General features: G+C 39.8%; 1 protein-coding gene across 2 annotated transcripts in view; it reads right to left on the bottom strand.

Moving 5' to 3' along the window:
• The window catches only part of PIGU (phosphatidylinositol glycan anchor biosynthesis class U), an 83,492-nt gene that overhangs the window by 40,044 nt on the left and 27,905 nt on the right, over positions 1 to 15,543 (bottom strand). For both annotated transcript variants that reach the window (XM_019458728.2, XM_019458729.2), the window contains 2 exons: positions 13,371 to 13,480; positions 11,079 to 11,179 (listed from right to left, as the gene is read on the bottom strand). In XM_019458728.2, coding sequence (XP_019314273.1) covers positions 11,079 to 11,179; positions 13,371 to 13,480 — 211 coding nt within the window. The remainder of the gene's footprint in view (positions 1 to 11,078; positions 11,180 to 13,370; positions 13,481 to 15,543) is intronic.

The raw sequence follows: 15,543 nt of genomic DNA, 5'->3' as shown, positions 1-15,543 counted from the left end.
TAACCGACTGAGCCACCCAGGTGCCCCCAACATTCTGTTTCTTAATTGGAGTGTGGATTATTCATCATTTTGTGAGAATTCATGGAACTGCACATTAATGATTTATGCACTTTCTGTATTTATGTTATACTTCAATAAACAGTTAATCTACAAAGTCTCAGCAAGCAGGTAGGTAGGGGTCAGATGACAGCAGACTTAGATTGCACAATCACCCCAAAGCATCCAGCTACAGGCCTAGACTTGACATTTCACATAACGTCTGAAACTGCAGCCTTATCTGGACAAGACCTAGGGTATCTTGTTCATCTAACCAGGAGGAACTATTCCAAGAGGACTACGGGTTTTGCCAAAAAAAGATAATCTACTGTTTATCTGCTGGTACAGCTCAGATACTAGGTTTTCTGTCCCAGGCCCAGTCTCCGGGCTTAGGATGGGAGTATTAAAGTAAATCAGTCAAATGTGCATGTACACTGGCTATAGTATTCAGGGAATTTCATTACCTACCCTATAGCTTTAAGTGTGTTTTCCAACTCTCTACCTGTGTCAGGGTGGGGGACAAGACAAGCCTTGGCAAGACGTGGGGTAACAATGCCTCCAGGGATTGCGTCTTGAAGCAATCTGGGCCTGGATAGGTAGCAGAGCTACAGGATAGCACAGGAATGTAGACAGGGTGGGGCTCTGGGGCTGGTTCAAGATACGGACTACAAGTGGAATGAGCAGAGAGGGGTCATGGACAGTGACCTATACCAGGACAGGCAGTGGGACAGACTGAAATGTGGTGAAAAGGTCCCATGGGACATCTTCCCTCAGAAGAGGAAATTGCACTAGGGCCTAACCAACGAGCAAGATTGCTGGGAAGGAGGAGCCGATGCTGGGGCCTGGTCTGCTATACCAAATTCGTTGCCAAGCACTCTTTTAATGGGGCAGGCTGTCTCGGAGTAGTCCATCCATATCAGTGATGATAATAATTTATTGAGCACATTCTCCTGCCATAACTGCAAGCAGTTTACACATATTAAGTTATTTAGTCCCTCTAATAACTCTATGAAGTGGGTACTACTACTATTCCCATTTTATAGAAAAGGATACTGAAGGACAGAAAGGTTGTTTGCCCAGGGTCACAAAACAAGTGAATAATAATAACAGGATTTGAAACCAGACAGTCTCACTCCAAACCCCACTCGCTTTAACTGCATCACTAGGTTACTTTCTTGATCTCAATCTACACCCATATCATAAAAATCATAATAAGCCAAGCAACTATTTGTTGAATGGGCTCTGCTAAGGCAGTATGCTAAGTGTTTTATATTTCTTGTTTATTCTTCCACTTATCTATGAGGCAGACATTATCTATATGATCAAACTGAAGCTCTTGAAGCTTTGTGATTTGCCCAAGGCTACAGAACTGGTAACTAGAAACTAGCAGTTTTTGAAACTGGGTTGATCTGACACAAACAAAACAAAACAAAACAAACAAAAAACCCAGACTGCTTTATCCTAGGGTCCTGTCCTCTAGGACTTTCTTCATGGGCAGAGCTTTACCCTAGAGGGACCCCATATGGATGGGTTCAGGACTAAGGATCATCACTCTCCAACTGTTCTTCCAGGGCTGAGCTCCAGGAAGAGAATCTCTCATTTAAAACTCCAAGTTCTCCCCAGAAGGCTCAGGGAGCCCCTGTCAATCCTGAGGGATCTTTTCAAAAAGAGGATATTATAAAGAGTAGCAACCAGCATCATCATTCACTGAGCTCTTAGTACATCCCCCATCCCATGCTATATTTGACATGCACCATTTCATTCATTCTTTACATTTGCTCTACGCCATAGGAACTGTTTCAATTCCCATGCTACAGATAAGAAAATTGAGGCCCAGAACAGTTCACTGACTTGGTCAAGGTGGCACAGCCAGTAAGTGGAGGAGCTGGAATTAGCTACCGGATCGGTCTGCCATCAGATCAGCCTGAGCTCTTAATCACCAAGCACTACCTCTGATAGTACTGATCCTTCTTTTTCCTCCAGAAGCGAGTCCTGTCACACACACCTCTTTTGGTGGGACAAGGAGAGCTGGAAGCGTCCTTGGGCTGCAAACCTCAGGAATTCCTAGTCTGAAACATCTCAGGACTACCTATTAACATCTGGTTTTTTTCCTTTTTAAAGCCCAATAAAGACTACTTCACAGGGATGGAATATTTTAATTAGCTCACTGAAAGGCAGAGTAGCCCTTGACCAAAAGCCCCAACCTTTGAAATGAAACCCAGACTGCTCCACTAAAATAACATCAACCCTGCCCTTAGGCCTGCTTGCTAGCCAACACCCCAAAAAGCACGTTGTAATACAATGGCTGGGCCCTGTCCTGGCCTGTAGCTCTCGATGTGTCCCAGCTAACCCTGGACTGTCACAAAGGAGGCCAGAGAAGAGCAAGTAGGAGAAGGGGACAGAGCCAATGAGGCCACTCTGTTCTGTGGGACACTAGCTCCATGGAAGTCTGGGAAGAGAGTTGCCAAGTTTTCTTCCACTGTCCCTAACTTCTTTTTTTTTTTTTAATTCTATTTTTTACAATTTATATCCAAATTAGTTAGCATATAGTGCAACAATGATTTCAGGAGTAGATTCCCTAATGCCCCTTACCCATTTAGCCCATCCCCCCTCCCACACTCCCTCCAGCAACCCTCTGTTCGTTCTCCACATTTATGAGTCTCTTATGCTTTGTCCCCCTCCCTGATTTTATATTATTTTTGTTTCCCTTCCCTTATGTTCATCTGTTTTGTCTCTTAAAGTCCTCATATGAGTAAAGTCATATGATTTTTGTCTTTCTCTGACTGACTAATTTCACTTAGCATAATACCCTCCAGTTCCATCCACGTAGTTGCAAATGGCAAGACTTCATTCTTTTTGATTATGTAATTTCATTCTTTTTGATTGCCGAGTAATCCTCCATTGTATATATATACCATATCTTCTTTATCCATTCATCCATCGATGGACATTTGGGCTCTTTCCATACTTTGGCTATTGTTGATAGTGCTGCTATAAGCATGGGGGTGCATGTGTCCCTTCGAAACAGCACACCTGTATCCCGTGGGTAAATGCCTAGCAGTGCAATTGCTGGGTCGTAGGGTAGTTCTATTTTTAGTCTTTTGAGGAACCTCCATACTGTTTTCCAGAGTGGCTGCATCAGCTTGCATTCCCACACTGTCCCTAAGTTCTTATCAGTCAGGTAAAATTAATTTTAATTATGTGCTCACTGAAGAAACTTTGGGGAAAAAAAACAGGTATGAAAAGGAAATAGAAACATGAGCTTACTCTCCAGAAACAAGCGTCACTCTTTTGGAAACTATTTTTGCTGTTGTTTTAACATAGTTGAGATTATATTTTATTAAAATATACAATCTTGTGGGGCGCCTGGGTGGCTCAGTCGGTTAAGCGTCCGACTTCGGCTCAGGTCATGATCTCACAGTTTGTGAGCTGGAGACCCGCATCAGGCTTTGTGCTGACAGCTCACAGCCTGGAGCCTGGTTCAGATTCTGTGTCTCCCTCTCTCTCTCTGCCCCTCCCCAGCTCGCACTCTCTCTCAAAAATAATAAACATTAAAAATTTTTAAAATATACAATTTTGTATTCTGCCTTAAAAAATAAGTATTCTCACATAATCTACAATTATTTTTAAGCACCATGTGCATGGCCAAACTGTATGGGATTGAACTACATGGGTAAACCATGTTTTACGTAGCCATTTCTCTATTTTGAAGTATTTTCCATTTTTTCCAGTCATTATAAATCATCCTGCATTAATGACTTTGTATCATAAAGCTTTACCTGTATTTCTGCATTGCTTTCAGATAGGTTCTCATAAGCAGAATAAATCAAAAGTACAAACATTTTAAGACTACTGCCAAACTGTTTCCCAAGAGGCCTGTACTAATTTCTAAGTCAACTTGCCATGTGGGAGAATGTCTGTTTGATAGCACCTTTGTCAGCACTGAGAATTATCTTCCAAAATCTTTGCCAGTTTGAAAGGGGGAAAAAAATAAGCCTGTGTTATTTCAATTTGCTTTTATTAATTACCTATGGACTTGAGTATTTTTCCATATTTTTTAGTCATTTATATTCTTTTGTGAATTCTCCTGTTTTCTTCTCTAAATGAAATTCCTTTCCTAATTTCATTAAAATTTAATTACGTGGTGCAAATGTGCAATGTAGAAAAGTGACTTACAGATTTTACAAGTGAACCAACTTTACTGTATATTGTTAGTAGAGATTATTAATACACTCAAAGAGTTAGGATGGGTCAGAGACCCAACTAAAATAGAATTCTTTGAATATTTTAACAGATTTTAACAGACTATTATTTATAGTCTGTTTATAGCTGCCAACAATGGAAGAGGTCTGGTACTCCATGACGAACATACTAAGAAATGGAAGAGGAGGTGGGGTGGGCTGATGAAAGACTTTTACATCTCATTTTATACATTTGAATTTCTTTTATTCTTTTTAAAAATCTTTTTAATGTTTATTTATTTTTTAAGGAGAGAGAGAAAGAACATGAGCAGGGGACGGGGCAGAGAGAGAGGGAGACACAGAATCCTAAATGGGCTCCAGGCTCTGAGCTGTCACCACAGAGCCCAACACGGGGCTTGAACTCACAAATCATGAGATCATGACCTCAGCTGAAGTCAGACGCTTAACTGACTGAGCCACCCAGGCACCTCCAATGAATTTGTTTTATTCTTACCAAGTACTTCAACTACTTAGGTGAACAACTAAAATTAAAACAAAACAAAAAAACCCCCAAAAACAAACAAACAAAAAACAACTAAATTTAGATTTAAAGAAACTGACAAATATGTGACCAACGCTACAAAATTCACATGAAATAAGTGATAAAAGTAAAACAAAATTGTGTGTATAACATTATAAAAATGTCTATGAATTCATACAACAGAAATATGGATATAATATAAAGATTTTTGTTCTGTGGAACCAAAAACAATGTGGCTATAAGAGATACATATAACTTTTTCACATGTTTTTCCCCCAAAACAAAACCTTTCCATTGATTTAAAAAAACATACAAAAGACATTTTTTAAAACAGCATATTTCACATTTTTGTGTGAGATTCCTATTACACGTAACTTCAGAGGCTATGTCTTCAGTCTTTCCATCGTTGTACTTGGCTATTTTAAAGGTGGCATTTCCAAAGGCGAGTGCTCAGTCCCTTCTGCCAGGCTGCAGCACAAGGTCTTTATTTATTTATTGGGGGGGGGGGGGCAGTAGGGGCAGAGGAAGAGGGAGAGAGAGAATCCTAAGCAAGCTCCATGCCCAGCGTGGAGCCCGACACAGGGCTCAATCCCACGACTCTGGGACCGTGACCTGAGCCAAAATCAAGAGTCGGACGTTTAACTGATTGAGCCACCCAGGGGCCCCTAGAGTCCTTATTTTAATGGACGCCAGATACCTTGATCAATGAATCTACCTGAGCCCAACACTCTGGAAACAGGGACTGAGGCAGGCAGTATTCACAGATAGCAAAGAGTCTTCACTATTTCAGAGTTATTTCTGACAAAATGACCACAATTTTCATAACAAGAAAATATCTAGTCATGGATAATAAGTTAAACTAAACAGCCTACAGAAAGACTACCCACAACCACTGCAAAGAGAAACAATGTCTTATGATGACCTAAGTCATTCTCATGCCACCCTAGAAAGGGTATGTAAACTCTAAGTAAAAAGTTCTATGTACACCTTTTGATTCTTTATTTCCTGAGTGTGCAAACTAGTCAGCAACAAGGTGGTGAAATAAGGACTCTCATATACTTAAGAGAATATAAATTGGTGAAACTCTTGAAGGCAATTTAGCAATAAATTTCAGAAATCCTAAAGAAGATATACATTCAGTGACACAATAATTCTATTTCCAAGACTTCATTATAAGAAAATAACTGTACATGGCGTGGAAATTACTATACAATAGAAAATCAATTGCAGTGTTATTTAAACAGCTGAAAAGTAAAAAATTACCTATTTAATAGAAGTTGGTTAAAGAATTTCTACACATTGCATCCATAAAATGGAATAGTATGCAGCCATTAAAAATGACAGATGGGGCAGGGTGGCCTGGGTGGCTCAGTCAGTTAAATGTCTGACTTCGGCTGAGGTCATGGGCTCAGGTCGTGATCTCATGATTCATGAGTTCCAGCCCCATATCAGGCTCTGTGCTGATAGCTTGGAACCTGGAGCCTGTTTCAAATTATGTCTCCCTCTCTCTCTGCCCCTCCCCAGCTCACACTCTCTTTCTCAAAAATAAATAGTAAAAAAAAAAAGACAGACTAGATGTTTACCGCCATACATAGTAGATTACACTATTGACCTCAATTCTCTACCCCCTCTGTGTTCAGGCTCTTTGTCATAGAACTTTGCAGTGCCCTTCCATTGTGGACAAGATGGAAGTCTCCACTCCTAAGCTCAGCCAGGTGTTGTTTTGATCAATGGGATGTTAGCACATGTGGTATAACCAGAAACTTAAAACTGCATGCCTGATTGGGCTTGCTCACAGTTGTGCCTCTGCCCTCACTATGAAAAGAACATGCCTAATTCAGTTCCCTGGTCCAGCAGGATGACAGACATGTGGAGAAGGGTCCGGCCTAGATTAGCAAACTATAGCCAGCCACTGGTACACGAATGAGTCCCAATGAAACCAACAAACTGCCTAGCCAAGTGTAACCTAGATCAACCGACCCCTGACTGACTTACAGATATATGAGTCAAGTAAAAGTTTATTGTTGTTCTAAGCCACTGAGTTTTGGAGTAATTTGTTAAACAACAATTTTTATAGCATCAGTTGATTGATAACAGTAATATTTAAAAGTCTGAAAGAAAAATGAGGGAAAAAGTCTGGAAATATATACCCCAAATGCTAAAAGAATTCCAGTTAAAAGTGGTAGAATGATCACATGCATATCCTCCCTCCAAAAACCTCACTAAAATGACAATAAAGGAATAAAACTAGTCTTAAACAACAAAAGAGAGGGGATTAGAGCAAAATGAAGTTTAATACAATAGTGGAAACAGGTGAAAGAGGGATAAATGACTGAGCCACATGGAAGAAATTATAGTTTAATGGCCTAGAGACAGGAACAGCAATAAAAATCAGGCTAACTCACCCCCTAGAACTTCCAAGAAACTCAGCACCTTGAAGGCATCAGGTACTATGGAAAGTGGGGGTACAGAGATGAAAATCAAGCTGAAACAGACGTCAGAACCCCAGGTCACATCTCATCTATGTGCAGTCCGATGACTACCCCTACATACCCCATCTTTCTATCTTCTACTCCACCCCCAGAAACTACAGTTTCAGAGAACACTAAAGAGACACAGGTCTAGAGGATACTATTCATAGTAATGGGCTGAGAGGAAGTGTGGGCTGAAAAGTAATGAGATTACATAAAGTCTCTATATTGCAGTCAGTTGTGGCCCCTGTTCCTGCTCTTTCAACTCTAGCAATTGGTCACATAAGCCCCCCACCCCACCAAAACTTCATCTTGGTTACCCTTAGGCAAAAAATTGGAAGATTCTTCTTTGGAAAAATTAAAGTATTCCAGAGGAAAAGAAAACCTATTATAAGTGAAGACATTTAGGGATACCTCCAAGAAAAAAGGTCAGCCCACTGCCAGATCTCCTTACAGTAAGCCTGATTCCTGCCCATTCACAAGAGTCTTGAATGAACGTGTTAGTGCCTCAGTTTTAAATAATAGACAAACAGCCAAGGATCAACAAAAATAAGAGAAAATCCTCCCATGTGAAAGACAGAGACCAAAACAAAAAGGAAAAGAAAAAGGGCAGGTGGGGAGTGGGGGTCCAGGAAGACAAAGGGACTGTGCTTAGAACTGATGTAAACTAAAAACAAAACAAAACAAAACAAAAAAAACAACAACCAAAACTCAAAGGGAGAAGAGAGGATACTTATCTCCCTTATGATAAAATAATAATAGGATGCTTCAAAGAAACAACTGGATACAAAGAAAGAACTTTAAAATAAAAAAATAGGGGCATCTGGCTGGCTTAGTCGGTAGAGCATGTGAGTCTTGATCTCAGTGTAATGAGTTTGAGCCCCACATTGGGCATAGAGTTTAACTTAAAAATAGGCATAAAAAATAAAAACATATTAAAAAAAAAAAATATATATATATATATATATGCAATTTAAAAATTCAGACACCTGGGTGGCTCAGTTGGTTAAGCATTCAACTTCTGCTTAGGTCATGACCTCACGATTCATGGGTTCAAGCCCTGCATCTGGCTCTATGCTGACAGTGCAGAGCCTACTTGGGATTCTCTCTCTCTCTGCCTCTCTCTCACTCATGCTCTCTCTCTCAAAATAAATAAACAAACTTTAAAAAAATTAAAAATTCAATAGTAGAGTTAGAAGATAAAAACACAGCAGTGGGCTACTTGGGTAGCTCAGTCAGTTGAGCATATGACTCTTGATTTCAGCTCAGGTCATAATCCCAGGATCATGGGATTGAGCCTCACATCAGGCTCTGTGCTGAGTGTGGAGCCTGATTAAGAGTCAGTCTCTGTCTCTCTTTCTCAAATAAAAAAAAATAAAAAATAAACAGAAACACAGTAGTATCCCAGCAAAAGTAAGAGGAAGTAAATAAGCAAAAAAAGATGGAAAAGTCCACTGAAAATAATATATGCAAATTAGACCAATCAAGAAAGGCCAATATCCAATACATGTCCCAAACAAGAGGACAGAGAAAACAGAGAGGAAAGAATTTGAAAAATAGTACAAGAACACCTTCTAGAACTAAAGGACACTGGTGTCCATACTGAAAGAGTCTCCCAAGTACCAAGCATAATAAATTAAAAAAGACCCATGTCAAGACATAGCATCATAAAATTTCCAAACACTGAGGACAAAAAGGAGATCCTAAATCTTTCAGAAAAAAATAGGTTACATATAATGGCATCAAACTGCTGAATAGCAACCAGGATGAGAGAAGACAGTGAAGCAATACCTCCAAATTCTGAAGGAAAAGTTTTTCTGGTCTAGAATTCTATACTTTGCCCCAACTATTAATTTGGTGCTAAACTAGAATAAAGACTGTGTTCAGACGAAGAATGACTCAAAATATGTACCTCTTACACCCTTTCTTAGGAAACTACTAGAGGAAACACTTTAGCAAAACAGAGGAAAAAAAATAATGAAGGAGAGAAGGAATCCAGGAAAGAAGGGAAATGACACAGGAGAATTGTAAAGAGGAGTCCCAGTATGACAGCTTTGCACCAGGCCCAGAAAAAAACAGGGAAGATTGGGGCAGGATGCAGGATGTGTGAGAGAAGTCTTCAGATAAAAAATGGAACTGATAGAATATTTGATGCATTTAAACATTTTTTAGGGGCGCCTAGGTGACTCAGTCCGTTAGGCATCCCATTCTTGATTTCAGCTCAGGTCATGGTCTCACCGTTTGTGAGATCAAGCCCCACATTGGGCTCTGTGCTGACAACAAGGGAGCCTGCTTGGGATTCTCTTTCTCCTCTCTCTCTGCCTGTCCCCCACTCACACACTCTGTCTCTCTCTCTCTCTCAAGCAAATTTTTTTTTTTTTTTTTTTTTTTTTACTATATGAAATTTACTGTCAAATTGGTTTCCATACAACACCCAGTGCTCATCCCAAAAGGTGCCCTCCTCAATACCCTCTCTCAAGCAAATTTTAAAACTCTAAACATAAATAAATAAGCATTTTTTAAAAACTATTGTTAGGCACTTGATAGATCTAGCGGAACAACTGGGGGAAAATAGGGATTGGGACAAAAAGACTAAGCAAAAACAAGCAAAAAAAATTATTATTATTATTATTATTATTATTATTATTTTAATGTTTATTTATTTTGAGAGAGAGAGAGAGAGGGAGACCCTGCACATAGGTGGGGGAGGGGCAGAGAGAAAGGGAGAGAGAGGGAATCCCAAGCAGGCTCTGTCAGCACAGAGCCCGATGTGGGACTTGATCTCATGAACTGAGCCAAAACCAAGAGTCAGATGCTTAACCTTTTGAGCCACCCAGGTGCCCCCCCAAAAGATAATTATTAACCCCAGGAAGAAGAAAAGGTTATACAAGAAAGAAAAAGTAATCATAGTTACTACTTTGCCCAACAATGAATAATACATACTGTGTCATAAAATATAGGTACCAATTACTGATTTAATCAAGACTGTGATATAACTTCTCTTAGGTAAAAGGGAAGTGAAGACATGATACAAAAGAGCTGAATCTTTATCTCCCATACGGGAATGCAATAGATAATGTCTAAAATATATAATTCATGAAACAGCAATATGAGATCTTAGAAACATGGAAGTAGGGCACCTGGGTGGCTCAGTTGGTTAGGCCTCCGACTCTTGGTTTCAGCTCAGGTCATGATCTCACAGTTCGTGGGTTCGAGCCCTGCATCAGGCTCTGTGCTGGCAGCATGGGGCCTGCTTAGTATTCTCTATTTCTCCCTTTCTCTGCCCTTTCCCTGCTTTCTCTTTCTCTCTCAAAATAAATAAGTAAACATTAAAAATTTTTTGAAAAAAATAAAAGAAATATGGAAGTAAATACCAGCAAAAGCCAGAAAGTAGTTCTTTTGAAGTTAAACTAGGGATGGGAAGAGAGGCAAAGGACTGCTCTTCTCATTATAAGCTTTTTCTCAGTTTTTTGTTTGTTTTTTAAAGTTTATTTGCTTATTTTTTAAAGTAATCTCTACGTAGACCCAACATGGGGCTCAAACTCAGGACCCCAAGATCAAGAGTCCCATGCTCTTCCAACTGACCCAGGCAGGTGCCCCATTGTTTGTTTTTTTCCAACTCTGTTAACAGTAACTCTCTTGAGTAGTAGAATTTCAGCATCTTCTAATTTTTTTTTCTCTTAGCTTACTTAAATTTCCTATAATAATCCTGTATTATTTGTGTAATTAAAAAATATGTTCTTAAGTGTTGGATTTTTTTTTTTTTTTTTAATCCACAGAAGAAGTATTACAAAACCCTACACAAATCAAGTCAGGGACCGAGCTTTGGGCTTTCCTTTGGGGCCTTACCTTTTATCGTGGTCAAAATGAAGAAGGCAATGAGGGTGTTATTGATGGCACAGGTAGACTTGGCAACACAAGACAAGACCGTGTAGGGATTTAAGAGATAGCTGGGGGAAAAAACATACAAAATTGGCATCAGTAATCCCAGTCAAAGGACCAGGGAGTCCTGGCCACCACAGGTAGGCAAGTCAAGGGACTTACTAAAACCATACTCAAGGGAAGGCAATTCTTAGAAATGAGTTCTCTTAAGTAAAGAGAATGAAATGGTGTTGGCACCAATTAATATAAGACACCGAACATTCACTGCCTAGTCTGTGCTGTGTGGTAAATCATCACAGAGATCCAGTAAACTAGCGATACCATTATTCCTCCGATGAGGAAACTGAGACTCAGTGGTTAACTAATTTGCCCAAGGCTTCACAAGTTAATAAATACATTCAAAATCAGTACCTCCTGGCTCTAAAGCCTATGTTGTTTCTAGTACTTCAGATCTCATAAGTGATAAAATTTTACCAACTCCCACAGAGCCATATATTTTAGGAATGGCTACAGTTGTCTTTGAAAACCAGGAGGTAATTTGTCCTCAGTTGGGCTCCTAAGCTCTGACACAGGATACCCCCCGTTCCTCTGAGAGGTCAGAGTAGCTTTGGTTTAGCCCTCTTGGTAGTCAAGCTGTATCCACCAAGCTAGATCCCAAGTACAGGGTAAGAATCTACTGAATTCAATGAGCTGGTTGTCATGGAACTTCACAGGACATCTTGAACTTCTACTGGAAGGAATTAAGCTCACAAACCTAGTCTTTTCTTGAGGTGGGAAGGAATGGACTGAGCAATGAATTTAAAATGCTGATTAGGGAAATCTTGTGTAGTCAAAATAGATTATTATTTTATTTATTTCTATCCTCTTCTTCAGAAGATTTGAGGCAGCTCAAATGAGAACAGGTAATAAAAAATAATAGGAAAATAAAAATAGAAACAAAAAAAATCAAGACCAGGAAAAACATAAAAAAAAAAAAAAAAAGGCCAGGGAAAAAAGACCAAATGGGTTTTCTACAGCACTGTAATAATCAGCTTCAAATCTGGTTCTGAGTTTCCTGGCAGACAAAGTGAAAAGGGAAACCAGTTACATAATTCTGATTATTAGATAGGAAGAAACATACCAGTGTCTCAGGGAGAGATTATAATTATTGTTCACCAGTAAAGACCTTAAATCCAATACCTCCCAAGGCTGTAAGAGTAGCAGTTCTAAAAACCAAAGGCCCAGAAATTGTTGGTGTTTTTTTTCAAGAATTACAGACAGGCTTGTTATACAACCTTTAAAGAAATGGCTGCTGCTATTATAAAAGTATCCCCAGGAGATAAATGAGTCCATAAGGGATTCATAATGTTGCTAAACCTCTGGTTCTAATTAGGTAGTTCTTGCTAGTATTTCTGAAATACATAGAAATGAAAGCTGTTTGGTGGGAGAGGGGAAGAAAGCCATTTCTAAATAGCAGGTGATGTTCAAAAAGCAGCTGCACACCACCTAATACTGAACAGGAGATTCACATATAAAGCAGAGGGTTGAATAAACTGTCCTCACAAGCCCCTTCTAATTCTGAAGTTCTAAGGTCATGTTTTTCCATGAGGAAATTTGCCCATCTTGTTTACACTATATCCCTAGAAGCTAGTATATTATTCATATTCAATGACTATGAGCTGACTGAATAATTATTCACATTTGCCTATCTCTATATAAACAAGAATAACCTGAAAGAATTAAACTTACAGGCAGCACTGAGTACTCCTAGAGAATTCTTTTAAAGAGCTTCAGTAAGTTCCACTCTCCCATACTGGTCACCCAGCTGGGATGGGTCTATCTGGCTATAGTTTTCTAAACTACAAATGGGGGACTAACTGTATATGAAACATAGGAGATGCTCAAAATAATGGCCATATAAAGATTGGAATTTTATTCAATCCATATATACAATTAAAGAACTTTGGGTTTTTTTTGTTTGTTTTTTTTTTTAAAGAAACATGGGTTACAAGTAGGCTGGAGCCCAGATCAGCGTGGAGTGAAAAAGCATTTGTGAAGGGCTGATTGTGCATGTCCCTGTGTGAAGCTTTGTCCCAAAAGAGACAGAATGGCTCTGTCTCTTTTGCTGGCCAGAACCCCAGTTGTGCAACAGAACCACAGCAAGTACTTGATGACTAAGACCGCAGATCTCCAAAAATACAACAAACAACATGAGAAAGTCTCATCAGATTTTCCTCGCATTCACTGGCACCGAGCCCTGTTTTGTCAAATAATACTTACAACAGGGCCACTTTCAGAGGGATGTAACGCATTTCCATAGGGGTTCGGATGAGTTCGGCCACATCTGGGGCATACTGGTCTAGTTCTAGGAGGAGTTTCTGCTTTTTAAACTGGAAAAAAAAAAAAAAAATGACAAAACACATTATTTCCCATTGCTTTTAGAATGAAGACAGTAGTCCTTCCATGGCCCACATGGCCCCACCTGGTCTGGCCCTACCTCTCCAGGCTCATCTCATACCCACCTCTCGCCTCACCTCTCATTTTCTGGGTTCTGGCACATGCCATACCCCTCCTGCTCCCAGGCCTTTGCATTTGAATTGGAACAACCTCTTCTTCTCTTTCCTTATTAGCTCCCACATAGTCTTTAGATCTGTTAAATCATTTCTTCTTCAGGAAGGCACACTAACCCCCTTCAAGTAGGTAAAATGTCCCTATTAATACACATTCTTTCATAGCGCTGTTCACAGTTATGACTTTTTTATTTATGTGACTAATATCTGTCTCCCTCACTAGACTATGAGTTCCATGAGGACAGGGACCATGTTTTTGCCAATAATTTCCAATACCTGGCACAGTGAGCAAACAATAAATATCTATTGAATGACTGAATGAATAAATGGCAAAGCAATGTTCCCAGCCCTGTTGAAGAGTTACCATGACTGGCCTAAGAACTCCAAAGTTCCATCAGCAAAGTGAAATATTTTCATGCAAAGTAAAATGATCCCCTGAATGTCACAGTATCCCAGGTTTTCTTCCATGTTCTCCTGTTTCAAGTTTTTGACTCCCACAGAGGAAGTGGGGAATGGCCATGATGAAGAAAAGGAGGAGAGTCAGGAGGGAATGAGACGGGGGTGGAAAGCTCTTGCCTTCCCCTGGTATGTCCCAACAAGTTCATGGGTGTGCTCCAGAATGAAAAAAAGTTAGGCAACCCTATAAGCAAACATGGGTCAGACTATAGATGGAAAAAGCCTCTGAACCCCAAATGGGTAGCCTTGCTGATTTAATGGCCCAAGAATCTTATTTCGACAGGATAAATTCAAGGCTGCAACTGATTATAAAAGAGAGTAGTGCAGAGATGTCACAGTAGCAAGTGTGCAGGATTAAAGATTTAATGATAAAAAAATGCATGTACAGAACATTGCACTATACCATTTACACAGAGTTAAAAGCATGCAAAATAATACTACGTGTTATTTAGGTATATATGCAAAAGTAGTAGAAGTTAAGGCCCTGTGTGGGGACAATAAACACTAAATTCACAACAGTGGTAACTGGTGAGAGGAAGAATAAGGAGATGAAAGTCTCAGAGGCAACTTTATGTGTAATGTTTTATTTTTTAAGTTGAAGTAAGTTCACAGTACATATTATTCTTTACATATTTTTGTATGTCTTAGGTATTTCAGAATTTTTTTAAATGGAAAATTAAAAAAAAAATTTTAAGATCCATTTTTCAATTCAAAAGAAAGTATAGAAGTTATCACAGGAACACAGGTAAGCCCAGATTTCTTGCATAAATTTAGTAGTAAAGAGTTAATCAGAAAACCAGAACAACCTTCAAAAACCTCCTTTGATCATCTCTGAGAGTTCAGGTTAAACAGTGGGAATTATCATCGGTAAAAGTTAGGCTACCATGCACATCTGGGATTGTTTAATTAAAAAGACAATATATAAACTACAGTGCTTTTATCAGAGAGGAGGGGGCTGGCTCAGCAGACAGAGCACTTAGTGAGGACAGCTGCAGCAGTGGTAGAGGAAGGAGGCCCTGCTAGCTAAGGGTCCCTGAGTTCCTGCAAAAAGAAGGCCATCTGGCTGGGGGGAGATGCTCAAAGAAGCCTGTTGAAGGGAAGCAGGGAGTCAATCCAGGAGCAGCCGGAGATACAGGTGGGAATGCAGACCCAGTCCCCAGGCTGGAAGCCTGCCATCAGGACTATAGGAAGGGATGGGGACAGCTAAACAGGCATGTGCAGATCCTGGGCAGAGGTGACCCTATGCCAACAACTAAAGAAAAGTACTTCCTAATAACCCCAATCTTCCAAAATACTTTGAAACAGAAAGAGTTATAAAAGGAGAGCCTGCAGGAGAGAAAGGCAATCAGGTCAGCAGTCCCCAGATTCTCTGCTATCTCTTTTTGTCTCCCCCCAAGCTCACCAGCAAAGCCCCCATGATGCCTGGC

This window comes from Panthera pardus, unplaced genomic scaffold (assembly GCF_024362965.1).
Source record: "Panthera pardus isolate Hobbes unplaced genomic scaffold, ASM2436296v1 HiC_scaffold_25, whole genome shotgun sequence".
NCBI classification, from domain to species: domain Eukaryota; kingdom Metazoa; phylum Chordata; class Mammalia; order Carnivora; family Felidae; genus Panthera; species Panthera pardus.
This window is presented reverse-complemented; position numbering and strand designations above follow the sequence as displayed.